Below are 18,276 nucleotides of genomic sequence, written 5' to 3' on the forward strand. Positions count from 1 at the left end.
GACAATTTAAAACGAGGTTTTTCTTAAGCGGTTTTTTCCGTGACTAAAATATCTAAAACAAATGTAAAAATACAGTTACTTTTTACCGACATTTTAAATTCAAATGTGAACAAAATTGCGTATCAACACAAAATATAATGTTTATCATTTTGTTGTAATTCAGGGTACCATAATAGCCAAATTTACATAGTTATATTTATTATTTTTCCAGCATCACTGATAATTTAACAATAATATTAATTCAACTTACCGACTACCATATTAATAATAAGTAACAAAAATATAAAATATCCTAGACTGACAGACCGCAGACCGTCTTCGCTCAGAATCATTTTCCGTACATGATATGATATCTTTGAATTAAAATTTAATACCATCCATTACAGCGACCTCCTAGACACCTAATGTACAGCAGAGCGCATTGCTCCCACTTACCCGCTTTCTTTATTGTGCACTACGCAAAATGTTTCTAATTCTACAGTACACACTGTATAGTAAAAAACTAAAATCTACGGCTTACATGCAAATATTACACTGATAGTACCTAGTTTTACTATAATTTTTTGGATGTTTAGAATAAATGTGTACTTAAATATGCACTTTTATACATCATCTTTAAATTCAAAATAATCTCACGTCATACATTTTTGAAGTAGTTGCAAACTTGCTATTTACACATCATAACTGCAATTTGGAACAAGTATTTAATAATAATATACATAGAATTTCGGTGTAATAGTATATCGGAGTAGTAAGTTGTATTCTTGTCATTATATTAGGACATTACGTTCTCTGCTTCGTGGTTTAAAGTAATAAAGTCGGAGTATTATTAACTTGTAGCAGATGATGCTCGAGGTAGTTGTAGCACAGAAATCAGAATAGATTAAATGGTTGTAGCAACGGGCGTATATCGATTCCGCCGATTTTATATCAATTCCGCCGGCTACTATTTATACCTCCCTTGTAATTTGTAAATGTATTTTTAAAATTACAGTCCTACATAATATACTTTATAATACATAAAATAATAATAATTGTAAAACTAAAATGTGTAGTCTAATCAATACATGTATGTGAATATTTTATAAAATGTATAGTCTAAATTGTATAAAATAATAAAAATAAAACGAGTCAATTTAGGTATTTCATTTTATTCCGTACGTATTGCTATAAAACGTTTATTAGGTTTGTTCGTTTTGAAAAAAAGTGTACACTAATAAGTGTAGTGTGTGAGGAATGAGGATAGTGTAAGGGGTGTGATCAGAAATTCGTTTTCAAAACGCACGTTTTTGGTGTAGAATGTAGATTAATCAGCTGATCATTTTTATCAATTTTAATTACTGATAACTATTTGAGAACTACAGAATCTAAGACCGTGTACAGAATCAACTATTCGGTGATAAGAAATGATAACCATCACCATCTACACCCGCACTTTGGTCGGTGTGAAAAAAGTGTACACTGATGTAAAACTTTTTTAAAACAAACAGCGTGTACGACTACACTATTTCAAAACGAACGCTTTGGTGTACCCTTTTTGTTAAAACGAACAAGCCTAAGAATTCCCTGTAGAAACTCCATTAAGACGTCTAGAATGGTTCTGTGATTGATGGGACGGGGACAGTTCGGCCCTGTGATAAGAATTCGGCTAAAGATAAAAGAACTCCACGAAGAACGAACATAAAATGTCAATAACGCATGGTCATGTTCTGCATGTAGCATAGTAATTAGTATTCAATAAATAGATATGTGAATCTTTTTCAGACTATTATAGATTAAACATTAAACCAGTTAAAAGTAGTTCATTGATATTTGTTTTTGTAATTTTTTATTTTGTTGTTGGCGCAGTATATGGTGTACCTGACATAATATTATCTAATATCTATTTTCTGATGTGTCGTTTAGTGATTTGAAGTTAACGTTCCTTAGTTTCTGACAAGTTTCTGTCGTTATTTTATTTAATTTTAATACTTTATTATTAATTTCCATTTACCGAATGTCAAATAACAATTTAACAATTAAGAACTATTATTTTGTTAATTTTAAGCAAAAATGAATATTCCCAACGAATTGCCTATTATTTATACAACACCAGTTTTGATTCCCGGTTATATTTTGAAAATTCGATTACCAGTTGAAAAATAGTAAGAATTACATAAAATCATACATTAATATACAATCAATGCCTAATCTTGTTGTACTTTACTGCTTTTAAGATTTTCTACCGTTACTTATTAATCAAATACTATTTTAGTGATTATTATTTATTTTATATGACCAAACTTCAAACTTTAGTTTTGTTAAAATAATCAATTGACAATAATTACTGTGTTATCATAGATTATAATGATTATATAGTATATTATGTTTATAATTTGTGGAATTATGGCCCCATATTTCATAAGAATAAAAATTAGACAATACCAGGAGTATATTAGGCAGGCTCATGATTGGGCTAAGGGCTTCTAAACATATTTTGATTGTAAATATTGTAAATATTTTGAAATACTTATTATTACTAATCAGTGTTGGGTAGTTACGTAACATGCGTTACTCGTTACTGTAACATAGTTACATTTTTCAGTAACGTTATGCCGTTATGGTAACTTCGTTATTATTATTTTTGGGTAACGCAAGAGTAACTACGTTAATTATTTAGAAGTTATATTATAAGGTATTATAAATTTAATGTTTTTGGGGGGGGGATACTATCGTGGTGCTATTTCACGGGGCAGTCCTTCCCCTCGTATCCGCATCAGAAAATGTAATTATATTAATAATTTAAGTAGGCATTTATGTAATCACAAAATTTTCACAGTATAATCTAATATAATTTTATAAATATACGATTTTGTGTTAATATTATTTTCAATTTAACTGATTTTAACCTAGTTTCTGATCAACTCAATGGTGAAGTGGAGCGCTATTATAATACAGTGTATACAGAAGATTTAAAAATTTTAAATAGTTTACCTATGATGAAACAAATGTTTGTAAAATTTAATACATCACTCCCTTCTTCAGCTTCTGTTGAAAGGCTCTTTAGTGTAGCTGGAGATATTTGTACGAAAAAACGAGCTAGAATAACTGATCAAAATTTTGAAAATACATTATTGTATAAAATAAATATAAAAAAAGATTGATTTAAAAAAGACTTTTTTTTTATGAGACGTAAATAACACAAGAGTAACGTCATTGTAACTAGTTACTTTTGAGTAAAAAATGTAACGTTACGCATTACTTTTGTATCCGAGTAACTATCAAGTAACCTAGTTACCTATTTTATTTTGTAACTTGTAATGTAACTTAGTTACTTTTAAAAAGTAACTTACCCAACACTGTTACTAATACATATATTTTCAATAGCATACAGCAGGGGTCTTCAACCCGCGACCTGCGATCACATTTTAAATTTAGCATATATATTTTCTATTTTGATAAAATTATAGCGGCTAAGCTATCACTTTCGGAAATATGCGATAAAATAAATTAAATTACCTACATAGATATAAATGACTAATAAAACTTAACTTTTTTATACAATACATGTTTTTACTTCTAATGCATGATATTTAAAAAATAATATATGTCCCGCTGCATAAAAAGGTTGAAGACTCCTGCCATACAGTATTAAACCTTCACTATTGAGCTAGTTGGAATAATAGCACCATGAGTTTATGATAATATCATACAAATTATGATATGTATAGTTTGTATCATATTATGTATTATAAATTAATCAAGGATCGTTTACTATCCATGTTTTGATTAATATGTGCTAAATGTAAGGCACTGTAGCTGTAAAAAGAACTGTTACTAAAAAAAACTTCCAGCGCTAGATTAACCATTAGGCAATATCGGCAATTAGTGTCAATTACCTTGAGCAAAAAATGTTTTAAAATATAACTGTTGCGTACAATCTCGATCAATAATAATGATCGTAATAATGATTACGTCTGAGGTAGACGACTGTAACTATTTTATGATGACAATATCAGTCGAAGACAAAATTAGTATACTGTATAGTCTTTAATAATGTATCAGAGATTATTGTGTTACAAATTTGTTTATTGTTATTTATAAAGAATTGCATTTTCGAAGATAATGTAGTAAGTAGTTCCATAAATGCCAAGATCCTAAATCTCTTTATCATCTTAAATAATAATTAAAAATCTTAGACCCGTAGCATTTTTCAATTTGTTGTCACTCTTCAGAATGTACCTTACAACTGCCTTAACGAATTGTTTGATGATAGGAGTTTTTCAATTCTGTAAAAGATTCAGAATTATTTACAATTTATCTTCAATTTTACTGAAAGGTAAATAAAGAAAACATTTTTTTTTCAAAATATAAATATTTTCTGATGATTAAACAAGAATACTTTTTTAAATTTTTATTTTGGAATAATTATGAATTATTAAACTTTAAAAAACGGTCACAAATCACAATTGTTTTAATATTCCATCATACTTGGTCTTATTGTATCAAGTATACCTTTTACTCTGACTATTGTTATCATAAATATTAATAATTTGTATGTACCTTCCTAAATTTATATTAATTTTATGTACTTCTAATGTAGGTATCTAATTAGTTAGCTCAATCTAGTATGTCACATAAAACCTCGTATAAAACAATGCAGTTATATGCGAGCTTAGAGGTACCTACCTATCTAATATAATCTTATATGTGTGCTGAACGTGTTTTTTAAAAATAATTGCAGGGATGTGCTGGTCTGTAAATAGGTGTCAATGTAACTACCAACAATAAAGGCACCAAAGCACAGATGAAAACATAAAAGTATTGCCTTTAGGAGTATATCTCCTTAATCTTAAATTGAATATTTCTATAATACTTATAGTGTAAAAATCTGTGAATAAGTTATAATAATAATGTAATAAAATGCCCAATAAAAATTTGCACTAAGGCTGGCCTTAGATTTATTTTATATGCTTACTTAAAATATGCATATTGCCTATAGTTTACAATCTATATTTAAGTGTACTAGTATTTAATACAGTATACATTAATTATAAGAAAATTCTAAGACTGCTGCCTACCCGAAAAATAAATACCTGGGGAGATGTATAATATCTGGCATAGAATCAAAAGATAATTTTATGTTAGAAATCTGCCCGCAGTAACTCAGTGTTGATCTGGCTCATCAAAGGCCCACGGATCATTTTTTTCAAGAGGCTCCATAATAAACTATATTTGGACTAAAGAAAAATTCTGCCTAAAAATGACGTACTGTATACATGATAAACACATTGCAGAGTTCCTACTCCCTATATAGACCTAGATCCGAGACCCTAAAAAAAAGTAAGGCGCTGGCCCCGTTTTCGGTCTAGCGGCCATGGCCAGGCCGACACTGCTTGTATTAATGTAAATATTATCATTAACATTTTTTACTAACAAATTTAATTGAAAAATCAGCCAATTATAGTCTGTTATAAAAGTTAAAAATTGTGTAATGAATAATGAAAATGGTATTTCATTAAGTTTGTCAATCATAAGTTTAAGACATAAAAATTTAACATTTTAATAAACTAATGTTAACTATATATTTTCAGCTCCAATTTATTGAATTATCTTCAAACCAATCTAGATTCAAAATCAATACATCTAGGTGTAATACCTAAATCCGATTTTGAAAAGGTAGTAAATATTAATAATTTATTAAAAAATACAAATGACAGTTGGTACTTAATCTATATTACTTACAAATTTTAGGCTGACAATATAATCGGAACAGTCGGTTTGGTTTTAAGTATAATTGAAGTTGATTCTGTTCCTAAAGATTTTGTTTTAGTAACGGAAGGATTATGTCGTTTTAAATTGGATGATAAAATTTCTGAAGAACCATTACAAATTAGTAAAATCATTACAATTGAAAATTTTAAAATACTCCAAGGTAATTGATACATAATTCAAATATATGTTGTAAATCATTAATTAAATATATCATAATTTAGGTGATGAAAAGACAATAAATGAACTTAACGCTGAGTTTAGTAAAGCGGTGAATGACTTTTTAAATTATTCTGAACCAGTCATATTAACAAGAGATTCATTGAAGGCATGAGCAAATAAAATTCAAACTAGCTATTAATTTATATTGTTACCTAATGATTTTATTACTTTACAGATTTTATTTAATAAAACTCCCTTGCATCAAACTGTAGATATTGTTTTGAAAAGTTTTGTACATTTAACTCCAGCTGATGCCTATGAAATTCTTAGAGCTTCAAGCTTAAACGATCTATTGAAATTTGTTACAGATTGGTTGAAACGAGAAACAATTAGTATGTAATATTGAATATTTTTTTGTTTCTATTATGCTCAAATTTGAAGAGTTTAATATTATGTTGTTTATGTAATAGATGAGAACAAATATTCAAAATCTGAAAAAACAGGTTTAATTCCAGTCCCTTATATACTTCCTAATGGTATCGGTGGGCATAGGGGTATTTTTCTCAAGAAACCAATTTCACAAGAATTAAAACAATTACAAATAGACATTAAGTCAGTGTTATTTACATAATATGTAAAAATATTACAAATAATTTATTAATATTTAATTCTTTTTACTTTCATAATTCTTACTTAGAGATTCGGGCATGCCAAAATCGATACTTAAAGTGATTATGGAGGAATTTAAAAGACTTCATGAAATGAGTACTAGCAATCCTGATTATTCTGTATTTGTAAATCATATCAGTTATATCGCCAATTTACCATGGAACAAACGTACAAATGAAACTTTAGATCTGGAAAAAGCTAAAAATGTAAATATTTATTGAAATAGGTACAATTATTTTAATTAATACTAATTATTTTATATTCTTGTAGGTATTGAAATCAAACCATTATGGCATGGAAAAGGTGAAAAATAGAATACTGCAATTCATTGCTGTGAAAATATTGAACCCAGATCGACGAGGTCCTATACTTTGTCTTATTGGGCCACCTGGTGTTGGCAAGACATCTATCGCTAAAGCTATTGCCAGCTCGTTAAATCGAACTTTTAAAAGGTTTAATTAATTAACGTTTACTTAAAAATTGATACACATAATAATTGTATTGTATTATTATCAATAACCATACTAATTAATTTTGTTTTAGAATATCATTAGGTGGGATAAACCACTATTCAGATATTAAAGGACACAGAAGAACATATGTCGGGGCAATGCCTGGTTGTATAATTCAAGCAATTCATCAAGCAAAAACCAACAATCCTATTATTTTATTGGATGAAATTGACAAGATGGTAAATAATAACAATAATATTTCTATAAATTAATAATTATTATTTATTGTTAAATTATAATCCAACATATTATTTTGATATGTATACATTTTTTGTTTATTCTTAGTATAAAGGTTCAAGTGGTGATCCTGCTGCAGCATTATTAGAAGTTTTAGATCCTGAACAAAATAGCTCATTTGTTGATTCGTATATTAGTTTGCCATTTGATGTCAGTCAAGTGATGTTTATTTCAACAGCTAATAGTGCTGCTGATATACCACTAACATTGCGTGATCGAATGGAGATAATTTATTTGGAAGGATACACACAAGTATATTATGTTATCAATCATAAATAGTTGATATTATTTTATTATAAAATATTTTACTTAATTTCATAGGAAGAAAAAATGCAAATTGCAGAAATTTATTTAATTCCCAAGATACTTAAAGATCATAATATGAATGAATTGCAGATAACTATTTGCAAAAATACTGTAAAAGATATAAGTATGTATTATTATTTATTATTATCTACAGTATTATGTCATAATATAAGTATTTAATTCTGATTAGTTCAAAAATATACTAGAGAATCTGGTGTAAGAGAATTGCAGCGTAAACTTGAAGTTATTTGTCATCATATTGCTGTAGACATAGTTGAGAATGGTGATAAAAAAATAAAAAACTATGTGATCACCCCAGAATTATTGTCAAATATTCTTGATGTAAGTACTTGAAAAAAATGATATTTTTATAGAATTTATAACTTAAAATTTAAATTTTTCAGAGTGAATTATATTATGTGAAAAATACACTGGTTGAAGAAAGTTGTAATAGAATAGGTGTTGCCCTTGGAATGACCTGGTCCAGAGTCGGTGGGAATGTTCAAATTATTGAAGCAACTAAATTGCATTCAAGCAATGATAACAATCAGCTAGTCCTAACTGGTCTAGTTGGCCAGACTTTAAAAGAATCGGTTTTAATAGCACAGCATTGGATACAATCTTTTGCTAAAAAAGTAAATGATTACATTTTTTTTAGTTGACATATAACAAGAAATCACCAGCCTACTATCTCAAAATATTTTTTATTATTTAGAATGAAGTTAACATACATGATTTCTGTGTTCATGTTCACTTACCCGCAGGGGGAATCCCAAAAGATGGACCATCAGCTGGACTGCCAATTGTTTGTGCATTAATCTCTCTTTTCTGGAAAATACCTTTGAGACCAATGATTGCAATGACAGGAGAAATATCATTGAATGGATTAGTATTGCCTGTATGTAATGTATACAATAATGTATTCAACTAGAAATTCTCATTATAAAATGTTTGCCTTAAAAGGTGGGTGGCGTGAAAGAAAAAATTTTAGCTGCATATAACTCAAAAATAAGGACGATCATCGTTCCTGACCATAACATGAAAGATTTAAAAAAAATACCTAACAATATCAGAGTAAGTATACTTAAAAGTAAAAAGAAAAATGTGCTTGATGTGTGTTTTTCAAATAATCAGAATACAGATTTATCATGATTTCAAACTTATTACCACAACATGAATGTAACAAACCCTCCCCAGTTAAATTCGGTTTTGAATCAACAATGTTATTTTTCTGATAATGTGTTCCTTTATTGCTTTTCTCATAATCATATTTCCGAGACTATTTTCTTAATGTTGGTTGATTTCTACTTTTTTACAGCATTTTTGACTTTAGTACTTTGTGGTGTCAATAACAGGAAATTCCGGGTTCCCCATTTTACAAAAAAAATTTCGTAAAATCAATTTTTTTTTTTAAATGACTACAGAAGTATATGAATATATATATATATATAGATATTATAGATCTTTTTTCAAAGAATTGTATAAGCATTTTAAATATAAAAAATGTTGATTAGATTATATTTTGAAAATAACATTTTATTAACTATATTTTAAAAATATTTAACCGTTTTTGTGATTTTGACTAATTTCATAAAAAAATTTTCTCCATGCTTTATAATTTAATATGGGGTTCTTATTAATTATTCTTTAGCAGTATAGGAATTAGATCTATGACAGCTGTTTCCAAACTTTTTTTTGGGGGTGCCTTGTTGTATCTTGAAAAAACACTTTTAATTCTATTCTCATTGATAATAAGTTTCAATTCAATCTGTCTAAATGTGAATGCACAAATTTTTTTACAAGATTCAAATTTAAATAAATAAAACTTGCAATAAATTATAAATCATATTTTAAAAATCATGATGCCCTCGCAAAGTTCTCAGGGCACCGCGGTGCACAGTTTGGAAACCGCTAATCTATGACATTGTTTGTCATTTTTAAACATTCAATTTGTTTTAGGAGGATTTAAATATTATCCCAGTGAAACATTTAGAAGAAGTATTGGATATTGTTATTCCTGGAGGATTGGCAATACTGCAAAATCCATCATTTACAACAATGGAAACATGTAAACTTTAATCCTAGCGTTAACAAACTATTAATTATATTTTTATTATTTTAAAGTTTTAAATAATTGTATATATGACCGTGGTGTAAGTTGAACTAAATTTTGATCGTTTGTGGGAATCCTTGCCCTCCTCCATGCTTCCAACACCTAACCAATATTTTTTTAGCTATGTGTGTAAATACTGTTTACCTAAATTAATTCAATAAATACATTCAAAGATTTAAACAGAGACCTCTTATTTTAGAAATTTCTAGGGTTTCAATACAATTTGCAGGCCTCTGTTTACACCACAGATGTATTTCATAAGAAAATTGTTTTAGTATTAATAAATAACTAAATTAAAACAATTTAATATTTTAATGAACGAAATGATGAATATAAAATAATCATTAGGGAGCCATTGCCTATGTTTAAATACAACATATTTTACTTTTTGGTTTAATTAGTATTATGTTATATTATACTACTATAGTCTGACTCTCAAAAATTAAAGGTTCAAGGGAGATGGGTGGAGTTCAAATAATGTCACGAACAGGGGTTCTCAGATTTTTAGTAGCGTTCATTCGTGCAGCTGTTGGTCGCCTCATGAACTATGAATCATTTTGGCGGAGCATGTACAATGAGTATTCCTTTTATGTTATGTTATCATAATGTACATTTTGTATGGTGGCCAGGTGGCATAATAAAATACGTACATCAACAATTCAAAAAATCACACCAATATCTTTGATAAACACTTATTAAAAACAGCCATAGGGATCAGTGAAGTCAATGTACTCTTTTCATGAGCCGGACTGTAACCTTCTATCCTCTACAATGCTTTAGTGACGCAGGAGTATTCATACTCTTACTGTAAGACATGATTTGTTGTCAAAATAAGTGAACATCTTACTGAAAATTACTTTATAACCACTAATTATTAGGATAGAAAGGGACAAATTGGGGAGGTTTCGACCCCGGAAAATTCAAATAATACACATTAACTTACCTAATTTCCACTAACCAAGGCTCCATTCAGTCATAAATTATTTGGTATAAAATCATAAACATTATACAAAAGCAATTAAAGACAACACTGTCTTCTATTTACAACAAAAATCGTTGAACAGTAGAAAAAATGATTAAGATATTCTAAAAGATACGCCATGTTTATGTTGAAAAATATTAAAAAGTGCAAATATGGTTATTGGCAAAGATTACTGTGTAAAAATAAAACAATGTATTATAAAGTATTTTATTTACTTTCCCAAAGTTCATGGCAGAAACAATAACAAACTAACAATATTTTAAGTATAAAATACATAGTTAATAATTATATCAAAATTTATCTTGTAAATGATTCAAAGGTGGCTGCTTGACATTCAACAAGCAAACAGAATTCTTGCCTTCGGCACCACAGCCAGTAAATAGCACAGCACAAAGTGCAAATGAAGACATTGCTGCCCAATACTTTTCGCACCACCGATTTACTAGGTCTAAATTATTTTTATTTTTTAGTTGCATGTGTGCCATGCAAAATCGATTAGTTGTGTCTTCCATTGATTTACACACTGATTCTAATACAACTTTGTTGGTCGAATGCTCTTCAATATTTAACTTGGACGTTGACCATATATTATCATATGCTGCCATTAGGTTCTTTTTCAGATGAACTTTACCTGTAAAATATTAACTCGCGTTAACACAAGGAAAAAGATTTTTTTATTGAATAATCATCACATAATATAAATTATATACTGATGATTTTGAACAAAGCTTAATTAAGCTAATTGGAAAATTATAATAGATTAATAAAATAAACAGAAATGTAGGTACAAAAGGATTATATTTATTTAGAATAGTATAATAGTTAATAAATTTGTCTAACAGTAGTACCTCGATAGTAGACAGACCAAATTATTTATGTAACACTGGAGATTATTTTAAAAAGTATACAAATGTTCAAAACATGGTTCCTCTACTTTAAATTAACCAAGTATAAAATATATATAAATACACAAAAAGAAGTAACAATGGGTGTCATAAAATTGGGCTGGCTAATTTAATTAAATTGTTTTTTTGTAGAGAATTCTTCCATTTGGGTCAACTGTGAAAACCAACAAAAATTGCCTCCTTATATAAAGACTGTTTAATTAAAAACTTTGTTTGTAAAATATTCTTTATTGGAATAATTGAAACAAAAACTATTAAATATTAATATTAAAAAAATAACACAAGAGTTAGAAGAAATTTTGAATTAGGTTTTTATACTCGAAATAATATATTTTAAATTTTAAATCATTTTAAACCAATAAAAATATTATAGTATCATGATATTTATCAATTTTATTATAATAATAATCACCTTTGGCTGAACTTTCTGAAACACTCTGCAATAATGCTAAGAACTTTTTAAATGTTTCTATGTGCTTAACATTTATTTTGATTTTTTTATTAACAAATTCAGCTAATCTCTTCTGACCAATTAAATATGCATCTCCGTAAGTCAGCGCTATAAATAAAATTCAATAACATTTAAAGTTAAGAATTAATTTTAACATTTATACATACATTTGCATAGTTTAAGCTGTACAAGTAACATTGTAGCACGACTGTCTTCAATAGAATCATGTCCAAGATTACCACATTGAATATTCATGTCCAAAAAATTTTTGGCCAAAAGTTTTAATTTACTTTTAGACCCTTTATTTCCATTCAAATTGAAAATAACACTAGTGTCTATAATGTATGGATGGAATAGCTAAAAAATATATAGTATCAAAAACTGTTATTTTAGGTGAAACACAATGTTAATTAAAAACAAAATTTTTTTTTTTACCTTTAATGCTTCCAAGTCACAATTTAATGATTGTCCAATCAAAATTGAATCTGGAGATAATATTTTTATTATATCTTCTTGTACATCTGATAAAGTGGTTTTAACATCCTTAAGTTTTGAAGCTGTGATTCCAGAATATACAGTTAAATAATTAGTAATTTTGTTTGTAGGTTTCACCAAAGACTCATATATTACCTAAAAATTAAACATAATCCACATAAAAAAAAAATTAAAATAGAAAGACAGCTGAAAGTAGTTTGGTATGGTATTTTTTAAATCTATTTTAGGGTAAATACTGAGGAGATTAATAAAACTTAATCAAAATATTTGTTAATATTACATATTATTATTATTATTATATTAAGTAATTGATTATAATTGATATTATATTTTCAGTGACCTTTTACCGTTAGAGGAAACTATACATTCCTATTAAGTTATGTATAATTGAAATGTCTCATAATTAATTGTTAATTATTAATAACAACTTACCTCTAATTGTTCATTAACAATGGAAACTCTAGTAAGTTCATTTCTACCAATAGATGTATAACACATTTCACAATCAATTGCATACATTGGACTGTCATCGGTAACAGGCAAGTAATGGTTTTTAGTAAAACGAAATCCATCCATTGTAAACTGACGTTTATTAGTAGGTAAAGGATAATTGTGAATCATCATTTGGTTTAAAGACATCAGTAAACGTGTTCGTGAGCAAATTTCTTTATTTTCAACATTTTCTTTTTGTGTTTGTGTAGATTCTGAGACTACATCGTCGGTTATTGAAGTTGTGGTGTCAGCATCTAATAAAATATAACTTTTATTTTATTTATTAAACTATTTTCTTATAGAGAATTTTATTTTGGTTGCCAATAATCCATTTACAAAACTTCTAAATAAATAGCTTATTATTTACCATAATCAGTACACCAACTTGGTGGAAGCTCAACTTCAATAGGAGGTAAAAATTTATACTTTGAAAACACTGGCAGAGAATTATTAAAATGTGAAAAATCTTCCTTATTTTTTACTTCACACCCATCGATTATTAAAACACAAGTTTGATTTAAGTTACATTGCATTTCTAAACTCGACCATCTAAAACATTAAGATAAATTTTTTTCAAAATGAATAAGTAATTTCAATAACCCAATAACTTACTTTGGAACATATTTTCCTGGACCATACACAGAATATAGAATTAACTCATTTAAGTCGGAAGGTAATAATGGACTTTCACTGAAACCACTATCATTTAACTGTGACAATTGTCCACGGGCATTAAGTAATATTCGGGGGAAAGTCTGAAAAAATAAGTTTATTCAATTTAATAATGCAATAATTTTGTTTAAGTTAATGATAAAATGTATTAGGTATAACAATACTAGTGTATTCATATTTAATGTCTTTAAACTGAATCAGTTACAATAATTTAAAAAATATGTTTCAAAATATACTTTTGATGATGATTGAAATATTAACATAAAAAAATATCAACTATCAAAACTATTTCCAAGTACCAACAACATAATTGATTCACAAAGATATGTGATATGAATTTTCAATAAATATATACATAGAGTGTAGAATTGGAATTTTCAATGTATTACCATATTATTGTTTATTTGTGAGCCCTTTCATACATAGATAGAAATATATATAGTTTATTTTTATATTTATAACATACATAAACAATGTCAATAATTCAGAAGTAGAACAAAAGAAACAGAAAAATAAAACTGTTGTCGTTGATAGAATTGAACCTTCTATATGCCAAATTTATGATTTTGAGGTTTTGGTATCCCTGGATTCAGAAAAAAAGCTATTTATTGATTAAATCTTCTATGTACTATCTGTGTCGTAGAATTAATGAAAAATAATAAACGATTTCTCCAATGTGTTATCTACAATAAATCATTTATGAAATACCTCCAATGTGGTTTTTTGTATTTCTAGAAAACTACACTTTTTTACACAGGAGGTTTGTTCCCGTCAACGACACTATACATTAAAAATTGGATATTAAAAGGGTGTCAAATTTAGGACATTATTCGCTCTATTGGCTTGTTTGCAAAATAATTAGTGACAGCATGTGGGAAGTAAAAAAGGAGCAGTGGATTGAGTTGAACGCTTAAGGTACCTTAAAAAAATTAAGATAAGATTGGAGAAGATTCTATTTTACCATTCAATAAGCCTTCAATGAACCTAATGCCCTCAGTATGTCTTTGGTTAGTTAAAGAAGATAGGGCCACTCCTACCAGAGTGTAATTATGTGGAGGACAGGGGATTTTTAAAATGTAACTTGCAAAACGCAAAAACCTAAGCTGGACTCGCTCTAGCTGCACAACTATATTCAAGTGTCGGTCAAACAAGGGCACAATATAATGCTTTAACAGACATTTCAAGCTGAAAATCCTTAGACAACCTCATAACAATTACCTATGTAATTTATAAATCTTTATGATCAGGGAGATATTGTATAAATGTTTTTTTTTTATTTTTTACATCATTAGATATATTTTAGATGCAGTTTAGTATATTTTGTTATTTAATATAGAATATGATTTAAATATTGAATTGTTATTTTATATAAACTAGTGATACCTTGAAGATTAAAGGGTAAGACAAAAGATTTTACTTTATCTGTTACCAATTTATAATAAAATTCTAGTTCATTATATATGTGTCTTGCGCTGCTTTAGCTCATCCGTATAATTAATGTTCATTAAAAAAATACATGAAGTAGACAAAAAAATTGTTGTAAATCAGTTCATTACAGTGACAAGATACTGTTAAGCATGTTTTAACAAAAAAAAAGTAGATATTTATTTAATTCTAAACTTATCTCATTGAGTATTAATTCTATAGAAATAATCCATATTTGTATTATTTTTTGAATGTACAAAACTACAACATAAATTACATTAACAGAACTTTATAAATTTAACATTGTTTCAAAGTAATTTGCAGATAATAATAAAAAAAACCATTATTACAGAAATGAATATAGGATTGGACCTACACTTACACTAACACTTACAATATATATTCAAGAATCCAAGAAACAACTATTAATGAATTTCCCGAAGAAAATTGTTTTACATTATTTAATTACCAAATTTACAGTAATGTGAAATTTGCGTTAAAACAGAAATGCGGCTCAATAGCCAGTTACAGAACGCGTGCCATCTATCACTTTATTTTTGTCACATCTAATAACATTTACACACATCATAATCCCATTAAGGTTTGAATGGTAATGATTTTTATTACTTTCGATAAGCACAATCTTATAAATTTGACAAAACTCGGTTAAATTAGTAGTTTTTAAATACATATGTGTATATTCTAACTATGAAAAAATTAAATTGCCCACATAAACCAAATCGAGTGTCCATATTATGTGGTTTTATTTAACATCGTTAAGAGGATGCTACACCCGTATGTGTTGTCTCCGTTTTATAAATGTACAACATATCAAAAACGGTTTTGTGCGAAATAGAACCACTCAAGCTGTAGTCCAAGCTAAGCAACCAAATTTTCACACTGTAAACAAGTGAACATTTACTGTGCAATATTGTTTTTATTTATTTGGTATAATAAATACAAGAAAAGTTCTTATAGCTTCAAAATTAATTATTTCAAACATTAACTTTTCTTGTATTTGGGATATCGAAAAAATAAAAACGATGTTGCACAATAAATGTTCTCTTGTTTATAGTGTGAAAATTTGGTTGCTTGGCTTGGACTACAGCTTGAGTGGTTTTTATTTCGAGCAAAACTGTTTTTGATATGTTGTACGTTTGTAAGACGGAGACAACACATGCAGGTGTAGTGTCCTCTTAATATACATTTGTATTAGGACCAGACATGTTTGCCCACAATAAGCGGAATCCACTGTATTTCTAAATAGGTAATTGTTTTAATCGTATAGTAGAGTTGCTAGTTGATAATATTTATGAAAGTTATAGATGTAAAAAAAAACTATTTATTTTGTGGTACTCACTTTCAAAATTTTTTTTTTCTCTTTTAAATAGAGTTTTAATTTTGAGTACTCTTCTTCGGTAAGTGTTTTAGCACCGTTGGAGGACGGAGGTTGCTCGCAAGTACGTTTATACTTGACGACTGGTTGAGCGTTCGATGACAACGGCGACTTATCGGTCAACTTTCGCTTGCCCATGTTAATAGCCACAAAGTTCGAACTAGAGATGGGTCGTTCGCGAACATAGACCTATTAACCATGATTTAAGATAGACTATCTTAAATCATGCTATTAACTAAGGTTAGAATTGAACTATTCACCCAAGTGAACGATTGGACCTAGTTCACTAAAAGGAGAACGACATCGTTCACCACTGAAATCGTTCACCCAAAGAACGTAAAACGACAAAACGACGAACGAAATCGTTCATTCGTTCATTCGAGAAAAACTTTTTACCGAAACGACAAAATGGTAAATATAATATAATTTTCGCTCGTTCAATCGTTCATTTCATCAAACCCCATGAGGCATGAAGTATGAACTAAGATAACATTATCTAATATCTATTATATATAATATTATCTCGAACCGTCACTTGTTAGTTGTTACAAATAAATAACAATAATATGTTTTTCACTGCACGAAGCCGATAAACATACTGAAATACTGAATTAGGTACTGAACACTGAACAGTGAATGAGTGAAACAATTTTTTTATTTCAATACTAATTAATTATTAAATGTCTTACCCCACTTAATAAAATGTAATAATATTGATTAAGAATATAGAATAAAACACCCTATGGACCTTTACCCTAATCTTGGTTTTTAACCAATAGAGCCGAAATAGGTATTGTAAGGGACTAGCCACAGTCCACAGGTGTCAGGTACCATTGTTATTTGTTATTAACAATGGATTTATGGATTTATAGATAGTGTCTACACTCTACTTAGAATTTCGTAGAAAACCACAGATATCTGAAATATCGAACAATATAGTGGACCTCAGACAGTTGGTACGTTTTTTTATAATATTATAATAAATAAACTGAATAACCAGGTTCGCCCGCGTGCCGTTTTTTATACTAACTATTTAAATAATTATAGCAAATTCAATGACCAAGAAAATATAATTTTCGATCAATTTTTCCATTTCTACCCCTTTTAACCCAAGTTGTGGTTGAATTTTCGAAAAATCCTTTCTTAGTGGGTGTCTACATCACAAAACGAAACTTATATATTATCTGAAATACAGTAAATCTTGCTTAAGGCGCTGTTTCCCAACGGTCCTTTTTTTCAATTCCCACATACGACGCTTTCCCGCTCTAGAGTCTAGAGAACTGGTTCCTTGAAGAGCGTCTTAAGCTAGTTTTAATGTATATTGTATATTTACTGTTTATTATGTATATTGTATATTTACTGTTTATTATGTATATTGTATACTTGTATAATATAGGTCCCTAAAATAATATGCCCCCGGGGCAAAAATTGTCTTAACCCGAGCTTGGTTAAAGCTTGTATGCATGGTATGGTAATCGGTCAAAAAGTCCGGGGTCAAAAAGTCCGGGGACAAAAAGTCCGGGGACAAAAAGTCCGGGGACAAAAAGTCCGGAATGAAAAAAGTTGGACTAAAAGTCCGGATTTATTTTTTGATTGCCGGACAAAAAGTCCGAGTACATTTTTACTGTCGGACAAAAAGTCCGAAAATACAAAATTGTCTATTAAGTTTATACCTAATTATAATATAATACTATTTTTAAGTTATAAT

At 28.3% G+C, this 18,276-nt stretch overlaps 2 protein-coding genes across 2 annotated transcripts; one reads left to right on the plus strand and one right to left on the minus strand.

The window, feature by feature from the left end:
* Window positions 1-2,052: 2,052 nt before the first annotated feature.
* Window positions 2,053-9,930, plus strand: LOC111026835 (lon protease homolog 2, peroxisomal-like). The gene is made up of 16 exons (XM_022304980.1): window positions 2,053-2,144; window positions 5,574-5,658; window positions 5,734-5,914; window positions 5,976-6,079; window positions 6,149-6,305; window positions 6,384-6,525; window positions 6,611-6,788; window positions 6,853-7,034; window positions 7,126-7,273; window positions 7,380-7,583; window positions 7,653-7,761; window positions 7,828-7,979; window positions 8,042-8,272; window positions 8,353-8,535; window positions 8,601-8,711; window positions 9,597-9,930. Exons 1-16 carry the CDS (start codon window positions 2,053-2,055, stop codon window positions 9,714-9,716), a joined length of 2,379 nt encoding a protein of 792 aa, XP_022160672.1. The 3' UTR covers window positions 9,717-9,930.
* A 995-nt stretch (window positions 9,931-10,925) lies between these two features.
* On the minus strand, window positions 10,926-16,819 carry LOC111026836 (RNA exonuclease 5). The gene is made up of 8 exons (XM_022304981.1): window positions 16,533-16,819; window positions 13,688-13,830; window positions 13,443-13,624; window positions 13,016-13,329; window positions 12,524-12,718; window positions 12,256-12,445; window positions 12,050-12,196; window positions 10,926-11,363 (listed from the first exon to the last, which is right to left on the minus strand). Exons 1-8 carry the CDS (start codon window positions 16,704-16,706, stop codon window positions 11,023-11,025), a joined length of 1,686 nt encoding a protein of 561 aa, XP_022160673.1. The 5' UTR covers window positions 16,707-16,819; the 3' UTR covers window positions 10,926-11,022.
* Window positions 16,820-18,276: the final 1,457 nt, after the last annotated feature.

The sequence above is a fragment of the Myzus persicae genome, unplaced genomic scaffold (genome assembly GCF_001856785.1).
Source record: "Myzus persicae strain clone G006 unplaced genomic scaffold, MPER_G0061.0, whole genome shotgun sequence".
Lineage (NCBI taxonomy): Eukaryota > Metazoa > Arthropoda > Insecta > Hemiptera > Aphididae > Myzus > Myzus persicae.